Source organism: Vigna radiata, chromosome 9 (assembly GCF_000741045.1).
Source record: "Vigna radiata var. radiata cultivar VC1973A chromosome 9, Vradiata_ver6, whole genome shotgun sequence".
NCBI lineage: Eukaryota > Viridiplantae > Streptophyta > Magnoliopsida > Fabales > Fabaceae > Vigna > Vigna radiata.
Genome location: NC_028359.1, coordinates 9,055,941 through 9,072,989, shown reverse-complemented (window position 1 = coordinate 9,072,989; position 17,049 = coordinate 9,055,941). Strand labels below are relative to the sequence as shown.

The 17,049-nt window shown below is 32.7% G+C and overlaps 1 protein-coding gene across 1 annotated transcript in view; it reads left to right on the top strand.

Annotated features, from left to right (window-relative positions):
- LOC106774063 (NAD-dependent malic enzyme 62 kDa isoform, mitochondrial) overlaps nt 1-17,049 on the top strand; it is a 34,120-nt gene extending 17,071 nt beyond the window's left edge. The window contains exons 7-19 of the mRNA XM_014660888.2: nt 279-382; nt 490-573; nt 2,599-2,705; nt 4,192-4,303; nt 5,945-6,058; nt 6,901-6,966; nt 10,993-11,065; nt 11,165-11,251; nt 13,190-13,244; nt 13,325-13,396; nt 15,902-15,964; nt 16,058-16,172; nt 16,736-17,049. Of these exons, the coding sequence (XP_014516374.1) occupies nt 279-382; nt 490-573; nt 2,599-2,705; nt 4,192-4,303; nt 5,945-6,058; nt 6,901-6,966; nt 10,993-11,065; nt 11,165-11,251; nt 13,190-13,244; nt 13,325-13,396; nt 15,902-15,964; nt 16,058-16,172; nt 16,736-16,810 (1,127 nt within the window). The 3' untranslated portion in view covers nt 16,811-17,049. The remainder of the gene's footprint in view (nt 1-278; nt 383-489; nt 574-2,598; nt 2,706-4,191; nt 4,304-5,944; nt 6,059-6,900; nt 6,967-10,992; nt 11,066-11,164; nt 11,252-13,189; nt 13,245-13,324; nt 13,397-15,901; nt 15,965-16,057; nt 16,173-16,735) is intronic.

Here is a 17,049-nt window from a genome sequence, read left to right as displayed (position 1 = left end):
ATATATATATATATATATATATATATATATATATATATATATATAGATATAGCAAGATTGGAAAACTAATTTGAAAATATAATAACAACACGAAATATACTCAGATCCTTATTATTTAGGGATATTTGGGTTATACACTTTAATTATAATGCGCTAAATATGGAATGATAAAATGTGATTGCTGACAATGTGTATAATATGAGCTCTCATCTTAAACTTTCTAAATGAACCGAGTTGAATTGACTCTACGGAACATGATTGGTTTTTTCTTTTATAAGATCTGGGATTGCAGCAACATCGTCTTGATGGTGATGACTATCTGGCTGTTGTTGATGAATTTATGGAGGCTGTCTTTACTCGCTGGCCAAATGTAATTGTGCAGGTATTCACAATAAAGTTTAAAACAAAAATAGCAGCATGTTTTATTTTTGCATTTTATTCACAGAGCTAATTTTCTTACAAGGCAATTAACTTTTTGTGCCAGCACAGTTTGAAGATTTCCAAAGCAAATGGGCATTTAAGTTATTACAGAGGTACAGAAGTACCTACAGAATGTTCAATGATGATGTACAGGTAGAATTTCTTTTGTATAGTGATCTTAGAAAATATTGTTAATTCTTAATTGTACCTGAGAATTTTGTGTATGATGTTTCTGAATCACTTTTCACTTTTAATAAATGTGATTATAGAAGTATTTCATTAGTCATTAATGCATTAAAATTTCTTAAAACCATTGATAATATTTTCAAAACAAAACAATAAATAACACAAAGTAAAGAGGCAGCTGCTTTTTTATGATATATTATCTAAATTAGATGTAAATCTATCAGTACGCTAAGGCTCAACATACGTTTTTATTTGTTTAATCTAGTCTTATGCGCGCATACGAGGGACATACAAAAGATTATCCCTAGCTGCAAGCTTTTTTGGGACAATAAATTTTTAAGTGAGGAATAAAGGACAACCAGTTACCTTTGAACTTGAGCTTTTGAGATAGACTTTGGAAACAAAGGGTTTCACATAAATAGGAATGAGACAATATATGGAATTTTGGCAAGAGACAAGAGGAATATGATTTGGAATTAAAAATGGGAGTAAATGTCATATCATAAGTTTCTAAGTTTAAATATTTGGGAATATAACTACAATATAATGGATAAATTAATTAGGATGTCACATTTATGATGCAAGCATAATGGCTAAAGTAAAAGAAGGCATTGAGGGTTATCTGTGATTGCAATATGTCAATCCGTAAGTTTCTGAAGTTTAAATATTGGGGACGATGTCACAGAATGATGGAAAACTTATTGAGGATGTCCAAGAGAATATAAGCATGATGACTAAAATAGAGGAAGGCATCAAGGGCTATTTGTGATTGCAAATTACGTAACAAGCTTAAAGGCAAATTTTAATGTATTTCTATTTAACTTATTATACTCTATGATAGTGGATTTGGGTTTTAAAGGAAAAACATACAACAAGTGAGAGCAGAAAAATCGAGAATGCTAAGATGAATGTGTGGTTACACAAGAAATAATAGGATATAAACTGTGTGTACATGGAGGTATTGATGTAATGATGATTGAAGAAAAGATGACAAAAAGTTAGTTAAGGTTGCTTAGATACATACAAGGGTCGGTGATAAAAAAAAAACGATACATACAAAGGTCATTGAAATGGAAGCTCTAGTGAGAGAGTAGATGTTGAAGGATGTTAACAAGTATCTCATGATGAATTATCTTTGAAGATTCATCTTTAACCAAGTTGAATGACCTTGTGTGATCCGTGTTACCAACCTCACCTAGTGAGATAAATCTTTTGTTGTTGTAGATATATACATACTAGTGGTTGTTATATCCATATATACTGAAAAATAAAATAAACGAAATGATAAGATAAATCGAACTTTCTTTTTATCATATACTCTAACTCCAAGATTTTAGTAAAACTATAAGATGTGCCAGGTAAGAAAAAATGTTCTAAGGTGACACAATATTTACATTAACAAAGTGGCAATTATTCTATGAAGTACTTAACTCGGGTTTAAGAATGATTTAGAGTCAGATTAAAAAACAAGAGAGTCTCAATAAGTTAACAGGCCATTTATCACTTGAAACATCGAACCCTTTTGGGATCCACTCTGGACAGGAAAGGGTGGTCCATCTGTTTACCTTACCCTAGATCAGGAGAAAGAGTCCAAGGGATACCTACTAGAAGATATCAATAGAATTGTCTACAGACGAAACAATTTAGTAACAAAACTTGATGTTTTACACACTGGCCTGTATTTTAGGTATAGGCTTGCTGCAGCTTGTTTTGGCAAATGAAATCTCTTATGATCTATTTGATTGTTGATGAATTATACCATAATTTCAAATTTTTGCAGATGATGGTCCTTTAGTATATTTTAACGCACTATGATGATTTGATATGTAACATGGGGAACTCTCCCTGAAAAGATAGTTGTTTAGGGGGTAGGACCAAACTTAAATGCCCTACCAAGTATCATACTACTTTATGTGGGCCTTAGACACCTCATCATGTCATGTCCCTATCATATTTGTTTCACTTTCTTAATGCGCAAATTTCTCCATGCAGGGAACAGCCGGTGTTGCAATTGCTGGACTTTTAGGTGCTGTAAGGGCACAAGGAAGACCAATGATTGACTTTCCAAAGCAAAAGATTGTTGTTGCTGGTGCTGGAAGGTTAGTTTGTCATGTGAAAGGATGACCACTTATGATTTAATCTAAAAGTTTTCTGCCCACCAAATTGTTCAGATATATATTGAAATGTGAAAGGTATGCTAGAATATTTTGAAATATATCATAATTGATATATTTGTTCACTTGAAAATGTGAAAATTGAAGTATTTTGTGGGAATTGAAGTGGCCCATTCTAAAAAGAGAATATTAATATCTCAAGAGAAATACATCACTGGTTTGTTGAAAGAGACTAGTAAGCTTGCAAGTACACCAATTGACATCTATAGAAATAAAATATCGATTAATAGAAGGAGAGAAACACTTACATCCTTTTTGTGATCGAGTAAATCCTAAAAATATACATTTGTGTGATCTAGAGAATAACTTATCAAGACTCAGACTAAAATTATGAACAAAAATGTAGACCAAAAATCTTTAATAGGTACGAGATGTAGAGGTGCATGAGAAAATAAAATAGAATGAGGATTTTTTTATTTAAAACCGAAGATGGCATGCGAATAATAAGATAACATATAATGAGAATAGCATCATCCTAAATGTTTCCTCATAATCAACACCTTAAGTCTAAGTAAATCCTTTAGCACTAACCTTGCTTTGTAACTTTCTAATGTGCCACCAGATTTATACTTTACATTATAAACCCATTTGCATTCTCTTGCCTTTTTATCCAGTGGCCTGTTAACAGTTTCCCATGTTAGGTTTTTTTTCTAAGGCACTCGTCTCTTCATTCATGGCTTGAACCCAATTCTTATCCTTCAATGCTTCTTGAACTGTAGTAGGACTCTTATTGAATCAATGGCAGGGAGGATTTTATGGTGCTGCATAGACAGGTTTTTAGTAGTTACAAAATGAGAAATAGGACACTTGGTACAAGACCGACTTCTTTTTCCAAAATCAATGGGTAAGTCATCAAGGTTATGTTCACGATTAATATTCATGAAATATCCAAAGGTTCAAGGGTGTCAGAAGAAAAGAAAGAACACTTACCCCAGGTTAGATAATTGGTGCTGCTCTTGGATCATGTTAGGTTGCTTTTGTCTCCTCTAACATTTTATATGGAAGAAATTCTATGGACAACTAATGTCTGGAGTTGTCCCTGGGGAAAGAGATGCCCTTGTTAGGAGCAGCTTCAAAAACAACTAATTTCTAGAATTGACCCTAACACGGAACAAAGATGCCTTTCTTAGGAGCAACTTCAGGGACATTCATATGATAGGTGACATGAGAAGTATCAGGAGTACTAAGAGTAGTATGAGATGGTTCTTGTATGAAAGGGACAAAAGATGTCTCAAGAGATTCAAAAGACTCGCTTCAAAAGATATTTTCTCTCTCTAAATATATGCTAATGTACTGTTTCAAATTATTTAATTCAATGATGATCTTTCTCTCATATACTAAATCCTTTTGAAGTAGGACATTCATATCCAAGGCTTTTGTTGGTAATTTGGTTATATTTTTAATACTGCAGTGCTGGAATTGGGGTTCTTAATGCAGCCAGAAAAACAATGGCAAGAATGTTGGGCAATAATGAAATAGCTTTTAAGAGTGCCAAAAGTCAGTTTTGGGTTGTTGATGCAAAGGTACTGTTTATCATAACAATGATGTCCTTATTAGATGCGTTTTAGTCTCTTGTAGTAATTAAATCTTATTTTTCATGGAAAGCATAACTTATGCATTTAGAATTTTATTGCATACATATGTATTTCTGGACTTTGAGTTTCACAGCAGCAGTGTGTGAAAAGAATTGACAGAAATGATAAAAAATGTTTTTAAAAATTTTGAAACTACACAAAATGTCAAAGCATTATATAAAATTTCCTTGAATGATATCATTGTATGGAAAAATAGATTTGAACTCAAACAGAAAAAAAAAACTTAATTCTGTTTAACTTCAATAATTTTTTATATGAATCTACATTGTTTAATTTTTTTTAATAAAATTTGTTTGTGGATATAATTCACAATACTTGCATCATTGATTTTTGTGAAATATAGTGGAAAAGATTAGGAGAAATCTCCCTATGTGTTTAGCATACACATAGGATAGTTTTATTTATAATGTAAGATAAGGGTTAAACCCTAAATACAAAATGGGCTGAGCCCAATTTACATAAACACACAACTTACATCTAACAATTTTCAAAAACTTCTTATCCCTTATATATCCATATCCATATGCCTTTATCTTTACAACTATAGCTGCAATTTATGATAAATGGTTTGAGAAATTAGGCCATATAACTCAGAACATAATTCTTAACCCTTTATCAAACATCATAATTTATAAATCGTCATACTATGTGTAAATGGATGAGTTAGTAAGTTGCCTGGATAGATAGGGAACTGTTCTTTTGACTCTGCATCACCAGTAGTTTATCAATGTGAGAGAAACTCAGAGAGAGTTACAAACTGAATTGTGTAGATTTCATTAACTTGTAAAAGATGAAGAATAACAAGTGTATTTATAGCTAAGCTCCAAAAAGGAAATAGTTGTTGATTTTAACCAACGACTTCATTTAATTAATACACGATAGAGTTGTTAGTCTATGTACAAGCAATATTTACATACACAATATATAACTAAGTACATACTCTAATAATAAAAAATAGATGATATATCATTGATTTGTGATTGTTATTGGTAACTGATTCTATCTAATTTTGTGCATCTATTGTACTGTTTCAAATCATTGTTGAAATGCTCAGCTGGGACAATGTTTCAAATCACTGTTGAATATGATCTTCAATCATCGAATTTAGCTCCACTTCTTTCTCTTTCTGGTGGTGCACAAATGCTTATGTTGATTTGTCATATACATGGCCTTTGAACCTGCTTTTGTTGTCAATTATATGCTTCTCGATAACTATTTTGTGCTGTAAAGTCTTACTAACAACAATGTTATTGTCAATTTATGAATATATCTAAGAGAATATATCTAAAAACAATTGTCCTTGTTAAGATTTTTGGCATGTCCATCATTCACTATTTTACCTCAACTTGAACTTCACCAATTATCATCCACTAACCGTTTTTATGAACCACGACAGTTTCAAGTAAAAATAGATTTCTTATGGCTTTATTTTTATGTATAATATAATTGCTTGTTTTTGTAATTTGTGGTGACTGTCAAATTCATTGCATGAAGGTGGATTTTATGCTGCTCTAATGATATATTTTGATCATTTGATATTCATTTTTCTTATTGATTTTGCAAATATAGGGATTAATCTCTGAAGGACGTGAAAATATTGATCCAGATGCCCTTCCTTTTGCAAGAAATTTGAAAGAAATGGAGCGCCAAGGACTGAGAGAAGGAGCAAGCCTTGAGGAAGTGGTTTGTGAAAATATTGCATTAGAGAGGCTAATATGAATTATAAAAGCCGTCATACAGAAAAAAATCATAATTTTATAAAAATACAGTTATTTCTTCAGCTATTGTTATCCGATTTTCCAGGACATATTCTTAGCATTTGTGTTAGGTACCCGGGTTTGAAACCAAACAAGAACACTAACAGTAGCTAGAAACAATAATGGAAGAATGAGATTTTCTATTATTTCCGGTAAAAGAACTCTCTTTACAAAGAATGGTTTGGGAGCATAACCTCTCTGGTTGGGAGCATAACTTCTCTTTTTTGGCCAAAGTCCAGATTTACAAAGAATTCATTTAATATCCTCTGTACAGAACCCACTTCCTATTTATAAAGTTTCTCTTCCCCTTCCCACTAACTTTCAAATAACTCTTCCCTCCTAACTATCACCCTATATCCTATCAATTTGAATATAAACTTAATGAATTGTCACAACTCATGAGTGAACTCTCTTTCCTGTTGTCTATAATGCTAAGCTCAACTCCTAATATAAGTTTCTATCTCTTAGATATATTTACAGAAAATTGCACACACATAACAAACACTTTTTACAGCTGTGAAGTTTTTCTTTCTTGAATAAAGGACACAGATGAATTTAAAAAATATTCTGGGGTTGTGTATGATATAAACACAGAATAATATATAGAAAAATTAATATAATAAAACTCTCTAGTCTCTCATTTTATGTATTAGGGTCTCCTAGTTTAATATTATATAGTCCACTATAATTCTTTGAAAATTTCCAGTTTTTAGATGAGTAACTATTGGAGTGCTTGCTTTTTAGATTCTTACCGAACTTTGGTAACAGGTCAAGCAAGTGAAGCCCGATGTCCTCCTAGGATTATCAGCTGTTGGAGGATTGTTTTCAAAGGAGGTATACAATCTGAAGCTTTGATTTCATTATTCATTGCATGCTTATTTCATTAAGATTGTTGAATTAATATGGCATCTATCAATACTTGAACTATATAAATAAATAAAGAATTACTTTATTGATAACAATAGTACCAATTACGTTCCCATCATCCCTATTTAGAATAATCAACTCCTTTAAAATAAGAGGATAAAAATATGTTGAAATGAGTAGGAAGATTTTGAAGACATGGAGAATACTTTTATCCTAATAATTTACAACACTATTCCATAAGTTTGTAAATGAATATGAAGTATTTTGAACTTGCCTAAAAGATCCTAGAATGTGCCTTGGGGAAGTTCCTTAGGGAAAATGTTCACCATCTGAAAACCTATAGGATCATGGGTTGTAACTACCAGGCCCTGCCAAGATTATCTTTGATAAAATAGTTGTCAATCTCAATGGTCGGTCTTATCATGTTAGACTAAACCATAGGCAATGTTTGAGGTTGTTGTTATAGTATAGTTGAGGTCATCAAGTAAGATCTTCATCCATAGTCCTTCATACAAACCTTGAGCAAGGACCCAAAATTCAGTTTCTGCACTATAACAAGACTATCTTCTTCTTTTTTGTTCTCCATATCACCAACTTTCTTCGAGAAACATACAATACCTAGAGCTATATTTTTTAAAAGTATGTAACTTGCATAGGATACATCAGCATAAATCTTCAAGGACAAGGTGTCTTTTTTTCTTAAGAGTTACCTCTTTCATGGGCTTGTCTTCAAGTATTGAAAATTTGTGTCAACTACTTGCATTTGTCTTTTCCTGGGATCATGATAGATTGACTTAGGACACTAATCACATAAGCAATGTTTGGTCTCGTACATGATAGTTAAATATAGTGAAAACTATATGTGAGATTAATCTCCCTTGTGTTGAATATACACATAGGGTCTATTTATAATAGAAGAAATATGGGCTAAACCCAAAGTACAAATAAGAAATATAAACAAACTAACTAAAGATAAAAGATAAATATACAGTAAAGATAATATCTTTAACACTCTCCCTCAAGTTGGAGCATACAAATTGTATGAACCAAGATTGGAATAGATAAACTCAATTTGAAATATATGATCTGTCTTAAAGCATGTGCAACAAACAAAAGTGCAATCACAAGTCGACGAACAACTAACAGTAGCTTATGGATGGAACAGTGGTGGACAACTGCGAAAGTTCAACTAGCACCATGAAACTTCAAGTAGAATGACTTTGATAAAGGAGATTTCTGTAAGAGTGGATGATCACCAACAGTGGTAGAGAGCGACAAATTGCAGGGACTAAATTGTCATCACTGACTGATGGATTCTTTTGTCCAAAAGGAAATTGTGAGGCTCCCTTATGTTTTCTAAATTGTCATCACTGACTGATCCATTTCCTCTTTCATGGCTTGAGTCCAATGTTCACTTCTCATGGATTCTTGGACTGAGGTAGGAATTTTTGTGGCAACAATAAAGTTTCGATATATTACATTGTAAGTCCAAAAATATTAATAAGTAGGATATTTAACGTGCAATCTTTTTTCCTTTTTGAGCACAATGGGTAAATTCTCAAGAACACTTATCTCCTCATTGTTACCTTCTGGGCTCCTTACCTCGAAGTCAAAAAACTCTTCTTTCTCTAGCATCAAAGTGGGTTGTCTTTATGTTTTTTTCCAAAGTATTTGTCTTCTTGTTCCTCATTGTGCATTACTTCAATCTCATTTATAGTGGCTTCATCACTTGGATCTTGAGTATTATGCAAATAGATATGGTAATGATGGGTAGAAGAACTTCTCCACTTCAAGTATTTTCTCACCCTAACACATTAAGCTAACAAAAAGAAAATTTTCATGAAAGTAGACATCCATGGTAATAAAGACGATATCTTAAGATGATAACATTTGTACCATTTTCTATTAAAAGAATAACTAATAAATACAATTTTAAATCTTTAGGATTTTAATTAATGCAATTAGGATTATGAGAGAGAAAAAAATAGAATATCCAAGGACTCAACAAGGTAGACTTGGCTTTAGAGGAGTATAGGAAACAAAAACTGGAGTCTTAGGACTAATGTCATTAAACTTAATTCTTTTGATGTATTCTCCAAATATATTTTAGAAAAGACAGAAAAAGTTAACAAATATATGAGAAAAGACAGAAAAAGTTAACAAATATATGAGAGGCCTCATATTTACTTTTCATAATATATGTCTGCATGACACAAGTACATTTGTCAATAAAAGTAATAAACCAATTTTTTAATTAATAAATTCTAAAATAGGTCCTCAAACATTAGAGTGAATAAAGTCAAATGGAAAATTACTCTTCTATCAAAGATGAGATAAGATGCACGGTGATGATTTGACAATTGACAAATATTATATTTGAAAGACTTAACAAACTATTTATTGAAGAATGATTTTATAAGGTTGAATAAGAGATGTTCAAATCTTTTATGATGGAGGCATATTTGGGAAATACCCCATGTTTTTTACCTTTGTATTTTTTTTTTGCTCTTGGATTCCAACATATACAACCTATGTTGCTCCTTAGCAATAAAAATCATCTATCGTGGTAAGGTCTTGAAATACAAAATAAAGAAAAAGTTACTAAATAGTTCAAATCCTTTCTATAGAGATAAAAACATATTGGTCAGCTCTGCGACATAGAAAACATCTTTTAATACAATACATGATTCCAAGGTTATATTCCTAGATTTGCATATGGGTACTCTCCCACCATTTGCAGTTGTAGGGAGTTATTCTCTAGTCATTTTGACATACAAATTGAAGAAATTAGCAAATAGAGTCATGTGATTAGTTGCTCTTGAATCAAGAATCCATACACCTTGAGACAAAGGGCTAAATGTATTGAATGTACTTTTATCTTTCACTGGTAGGGTATATGATGATTTAGTCATTGATTCAATCATTGTTCTCATAAAATCAGGTTCCTCTTTATAATCTTTCATATCAGGCATTGAAAAAACACAACAAAGTCATAATAGAGATTCAACCCTTGTTGCTTTTATTCGTAACAAAGAGAACCAAAAAATAAGATCTGCCCAAACCAAACTTAAAAGAGATGTCATACCCATTGGAATGTGCATAGCAGGTTTGGGCAACATTGTCTATGGTGGTGGTGATTGAGCTTTCCAAGCAAGATGCATGAGCTACGCTTGTCAATCCTAGTGGTGGCATGTGACCGTGTATGACAACTGTGTGATGATGTCTACGTCAATGTTGTTTTCGTCAGAGAGGGGTACACCTTTCTAGCCCACCACTAACCTCAACGATTTAGGCAAACAATGACAGTGGCTTTTGTTAACGAGACAGTGGAATCACAGAGGAATCATGATATGTTTTATGCTGCCTCCATCAACGTATTGGCCAATGTTGTTTGATGTTAAGAAGTGGACTTTAAGCCTAACTCAACTCCATAAAATTGGCTTGTAAAGTGAGGTTTGCACTCACTTGTATGCTATAAGCTTACCCTATCTTTAGTCGATTTGAGATCCCCAACACACCCCCTTCATGTTGAGGTATATATATCTCGATTGTGAGCTAAACATTAATAGGTGGTCCGATAGCGGTCCGATAGTGGGTGGCACAATAGGCCTAACAAACAACAAATATCCTGATAATGGTTGGCACAATAGGCCGAACAAATAACAAATATCGATAGGATAGACTTTAACCCATGACTTTGATACTATGTTAAGAAGTGGATTTTATGTCGAACTCAACCCCACGAAACCAGTTTGTAAGGTGAGGTTTGTATCCACTAATATATTATAAACTCACCTTATCTCTAGTTGATGTGGGATCTCCAATAGTTGGTTTCTTTTACTATTTGTTAAAGTCTTCATCCCTTTCATAGTAGCACAACCAATTGTACTCTTTATATAAACTGAAAAAATTTCAAGTGAAAAATGGCCAATTATTTCTTGCTTTCATAGACATAAATGTTTATTATATTTACCAATGACGGACATCCTTCAGGTATTAGAAGCTCTCAAGGATTCAACATCAACGAGACCAGCTATATTTGCTATGTCGAATCCTACAAAGAATGGTACGTGTTTTTTTTTTTTTTCCTAATTGATATTTGCTATGGAAGTGAAAAACATGGATTTTAATAGTTTGTATGCCACTTCCCTCACTTTTTTGACAGCTGAATGCACCGCTGAAGAAGCATTCTCCGTTTTGGGTGACAACATTATTTTTGCAAGTGGAAGTCCATTCAGTAATGTGGATCTTGGTATAAGTTTGTGAATCCCTTGCGGAATTTTTATATATTAGATGTTTATAATCTAGTCATGGTAACATCAAAAGTGATAATAAAACTGTTTGATTGTTGCTTGCTGGAAACTTAAGAACCAAGATGATTGTCTTTAAACTCATTTCATATTGGCAGACTAGGATTCCTAGTGTTATTGGAACAATATCCTTTATTTTCTGTTTGAAGAATAGGGAACTAAACTCCATATAATTAGGTACACAATCAAATTATTCATTACTGTTTATTTTGGGTGAATTTTTTTCATTTTAAAGTAAATGTACATTTAATTTGTTTAGTTATTTATTAGGTTCCTATAGTTACAAAAAAAAAAAAAAAATCTTTTACTCTCTACACATAGAAACATCTCCTTTTAGTCCCCACACATAACATGTTTAATCCCTTAGTCCCTTAGCACATCACTTGTATCCCTTTTAGTCCCCACACATAACATGTTTAATCCCTTAGTCCCTTAGCACATCACTTGTATCCCTTTTAGTCCCTACTGTAAGGATTAAAAAGGGTATATGTAAAGAGTAAAAAGGGAAAAAGATTTAACCCAAAGGCTAAAAATAAATCTTTTTTGTAACTGTCAAAAAAACTGTTTCTGATATTATTCATATAGGAGCAATTGCGCTTAAATAGAATACAAAGACTTAATAAATGAAAATCCTGATTTAGGATGGATACAATCTATCCCTACAATTCAGGACCAGTGATCCTCTACAATAAATATAAAATATGCTGTCAGCCTATTAACCCGTCTTCCTAATTATCCTTCTAATTATGGAATGTAATTAAATCTCCTTGTTATGCAATGAAAACTGAACAAGAAAATATTAATTGCAGCATAAATCAAGGGATTCTAACACTTCCCCTCAAGTTGGTCAATGGATGTCATTCATTTTCAACTTGCCAACAATAGATTGAAAGGTGGCACCGCTTAGCCCTTTTGTCAATACATCCCTGCATTGATTTTGAAAGGATACAAATGGTATACATATTGTTCCACTATCCAGTTTCTCCTTCACAATGAAGTGTCTATCTACTTCAACATGCTTAGTTCTATGCATTGCACTCGATTATGTGCAATATTTACTGTTGATTAGTTATCACAATACAGTCCCATAGGCTTCTTCCAATCAATCTTCAAATCTTCTAAAACCATAGTATTTCACAAATCCCTAATGCCATGGCTCTAACTATGCCTGTGCACTTGAATTTGTCAGATTTTGTTTCTTGTTCTTCCAAGTGACTAAATTTTCTCCAAAAAAATGCAATATCTAGAGCTAGTTCTTCTGTGTTTACAGAATCTGATCAATGATTGTGTAGGCTTCTAAGAGCATTTCATTTTCCTTTATAAATAGAATTCCTTTTCCAGGATTTCCTTTCAAGTACTGTAGAATGTGATAAGCAACCCTGAAACGAGTCTCCTTTGAATTATGCATGCACTGGCTATGTGTGTGAAGAGTAGATCAATTTCTCAACCAGCCTTTAATAAGATTGTCTATCCACAGCTACATCTTCAGTTGACCAAGTTTGTGATTTTGTTCAATGGTTTGTGTCCTAATTTACCAGTTCTCAACCAACTAATCTTGGACATATTTTTGTTGGGAGATGAAATACCATGATGGGAATGACAGTTTGGCGATAAGCAAACCTAGTAGGTGGCAAGAATTTCGTTTCTTTTTCTAACTTTTCATTACTGTTCAAATTTTGAATAAGTTTGTTTGTTTGGGTATAAATCAGGCCTTGTACTTTATTTAAACTTACTAAAATTGATATTTGTTCTACAACGTGCATAAAGTATGTTTTACATTGGAAAAGTAATTTGTTGGTAGGAAAAAAAATCTTTTGTTATCCTTTCTCTTGGTCTCAGTTAAGGGGAACTCAGAAAGACAATTTCTTGTAATCATGCAGGAAATGGTCATATTGGCCACTGCAACCAGGGAAACAACATGTACCTCTTTCCGGGGTTAGTTTACAATTCACAGTTTCCTATGATATTTTACAATATACAGTTAATGTTATTTTAATTATATTCTTTTGTTCCAGCATTGGTCTCGGAACTCTTCTGTCAGGTGCTAGGATAATCTCTGATGGCATGCTACAAGCTGCGGCTGAGCGGTATGTTTTACTAGATTTATTAATTTCTGAAAGTACTTCTATTATTAATTACATCAACTCCAAAATGGGCTTTAAGCGGGAAAAGTGTCAAAAAAAAAAAATTTGTCCACAAATAGAATGAATGGGATCATCAAACTGTTGTGATGTAGTTAAATGTGATGAATGAGAGTGTGCAATAAATAATAAATATAGTTTTAGTTGTAAGAATCCATAAAATTAGGGGATTGGGATTAGGAGTTTATTTGGTAGATTTTCTGAACATTTAAAGTCTTTATTTCAGGAGATTTATTTCTTTAATTAGGATTATGTTTTCTTTTGAATACCCATGTATTTTTTCGTTTTTGAGTCAAGGAAATTAATTCCACAATTATTTTCTACTGCCTGCACGATTGCTCACACCATTTCATGAATCATCACATACGTTTATGATGTTGAGTGAAGACACATGACTGACATGAATGTTTTTATTTAACAACACACCCTGCATGTAAGAGTTCTTTGGGCTTAAAGTATGAATAATATATGGCCCACCTAATCTTGCATTGTAGTTTAACTTGTATTTAGAAGAAAAAGGGGTCATCAAGTGATAGGTTATGGATTATAGGGCATAATGGATAATGGGTTTAGGTTAGAAGGTAGAAGAATAGTATAAATAGAACTCTATTATATTGTCATAGGGGAGTTAGTCAATTGTATACTTTGTATAGACCGGTTTTGAATCTGGTGAGAGGGGTTAGGTCCTCGAGTTACACTTGTACTTCGTGATTGATAATATGAATAAGATACCCATTGTTTAATTCTTTCTGTCTTGTGTGAGTACATATCAGTGGTGAGGCTGACGGTTAGGTTCTTATAATAAAGATTCCTAATATCAAGGGTCTACCTCTAGACCGTGTAGTATGAAGAGTATAGGCACGGGAATGGTTTACATATTTCTGACACCATCTTTGGAATAGAGAAACCTTCCATTCGGATGGTTCTCATTGGAAGCTAAAAGCACCCTCTAAGGTTAAGTTCTGTTTATATACGACAGGGTACAAATATTCTACAAAAGGATTAGCGAAAAAACACGCAGGATGGTACCATTTTGAGAAAGGAGAAATCGAGAAAGAATAGAATGAATTCTGTGTTGTGAATATATGAGTATTCTTATTTATAATAAAGGAAAGATTCAATAGTGAGAAACAAAATCAATATGTAATGAGGAGAAATATTTGGTAAGATATTGTTTTCCTATCAAATCATATCATATCTCCCTATATAATGTAATCAAATCATATATATCTCCAAATCAAATCATATATCTAATATAATTGTATCATATCGGTAACAAATACCAATGACGTGTTGAGGTCATTTCTCTTCCTATGTATGTTATGAGTGGAGGTGCTAGCTTTGAATTAGTTCCTCATTTCTTTTTACATTTTGCTCTGCTGTTCCTTTATGAAATTCTTTATTTGGCATTATATTTGACAATGTTGCCAATTTTTTATGAGTAGCGTTAGTAGTTGTAGAAGTACATAAGTTTTTGTTACAATGAACAATTTGTGCTACCCTTAAAATGCTTTTGGTGGAACATAATTCTTGCATATTTAAAGAGATTTCTTTGGACGAGTAGCTACTTTGAATAATGTACTGGAGTTGGCTTTTACATAGTGTAAAACACATGATTTTAGGGTGTTTAAAGGGTTTTCACTCCTTTTCAGTCACCATGTGCATTGGGTAGCTTTGCTTCATTGAAATGTCCTTTGCTCTCTGTTGGCTTCATTGAAATGTCCTTTGTTCTCTGTTTTATTTTTTACAATTTAAGTAGGACCTTTGATAGGTTCAAGGGGAAGGTTTATATTAGAAGAAATAAAAACTGACAGACAATTATAATTGTCTAAGGGGTAGTTTTGTTGTTTCAGACTTTTATAAAGTCTGCATGGGCAGTTTATTTTAGTAGCTTTTTATCTTTGTTTTTGGAAGTTTTGGAAGTCTAGGGAAGTGGAGAATCTGGTTCTCTTAAATAACCAGAAGTTGTATGCTGTTTCATGTTTCTCCGTACGGTTGGAAATTTAGTGTGTGTGGAATAAATATATACAGTTTTAAGTTGTTCCGTATAGGTCTATAATACTTATCATTTGGTATCAGAGCCACTTTTGTTCTCCTTCCTCATATGTCAGTGTCCCCTCATTGTATAAATGAGTATATTATTTTTCAAAATATCAAAGCACCACACCAAAAGGTTTTGTCCCCTTTGACTGACAAAGATCAAGCAATTGATAAAGAAGATGCATATGCATATTATGTCTTTTGAAGCCCAGCCAGATTAAATTTGAGATTTAAACGATTACTTTTTCAAGCTTGAGTCTTACGTTAGAAATAATGATTAAGGCATCTTAACATTTTCCATATCATTGGTAATTATTAATTCGTGCATGAGCTTATTCATCCCTAAATGTTGAGGTCTTTCCTTGATTTTGACTCTTTTTTTGCCCTGCCTAATATCATTGGAAACTGAAGTCTGGCTACATATATGAGTGAAGAGGAGGTCCTCAAAGGAATTATTTTCCCTTCAACATCCAGGTATAGATGAGCATTTTCTTTGCTGTTTGTAGGCTATAAGAGATAGTTCTAAAGGAACAGCATCTTTCTCAAAACTAATACATATTTTTGTAGAATTCGAGATATTACAGAGAAGGTAGCCGCAGCTGTTATAAAAGAAGCGTTGGAGGAGGACCTAGCTGAAGGATATCATGGAATGGATGCTAGGGAGCTAAAGAAACTTAGCGAGGTAAGTTTTGTTTGCTTGGAATATTTAATATTTCTTAGTACGAGGGCATAACATTGTAATCTATACTATAATGTGGTTGGAATTAAATTTTCATGAGAACACACTTTGCCAGTGTCCAGACAGCACTGTTAACTGTTGGTCAGATTAGGTTTACTTGTTACGAAAATAAATCAGTAACTATCTTGTCTAGTGTATGTGAGATTGGTTTGTCTGCATTCTGATTTACCACTTTCTAGTAAAAAAAGATGGGAAAATGTGACTGACCTCCTGATAAACCAAATGGGACATTTATTAGTGTATGTGAGATTGATTTGTCTTTATTGAGGATCTTGAAGTTCCACAGGTTCTGAGCTGAATTTTAGTTGACTCTACTTTTCACCATTTATTTCTTTGGCTTCCATTGTTTTTCGGTAATCATCATAGTTGTTTTATACTTTCTTCAAATGCATCAATGTTCCCTCATTATATCGTAAGAGTAGTTTATTCGCACCCAACATCAAATGCAAGTATTTATATATCAAAACTTCAAAGTTATGGATTTTTTCTTTTTACGGGAATTGCAGGATGAACTCGCAGAATATGTGAAGAATAACATGTGGAATCCAGAGTACCCTACATTAGTTTACAGGAAAGAATGAGTAACCTGCAGTTTTCTGATCACTACAATTTCCCTCACGATGCATCTACGCTTTAATCAGGTTAGCAAAGTCCTGCTTAGGGTGGAATCAACCATGCAGGATTAGTTGATTTAAATTCTAAAACATTATCACGTTACTTTTTCTGAAAGTCTAGCAAACTTATATATATTTCTTTTTTTTTCTTTTTTGTATATGATACTTCTTCTGAATTAAAATGAAAAACCAGGTTTATTTTTTAA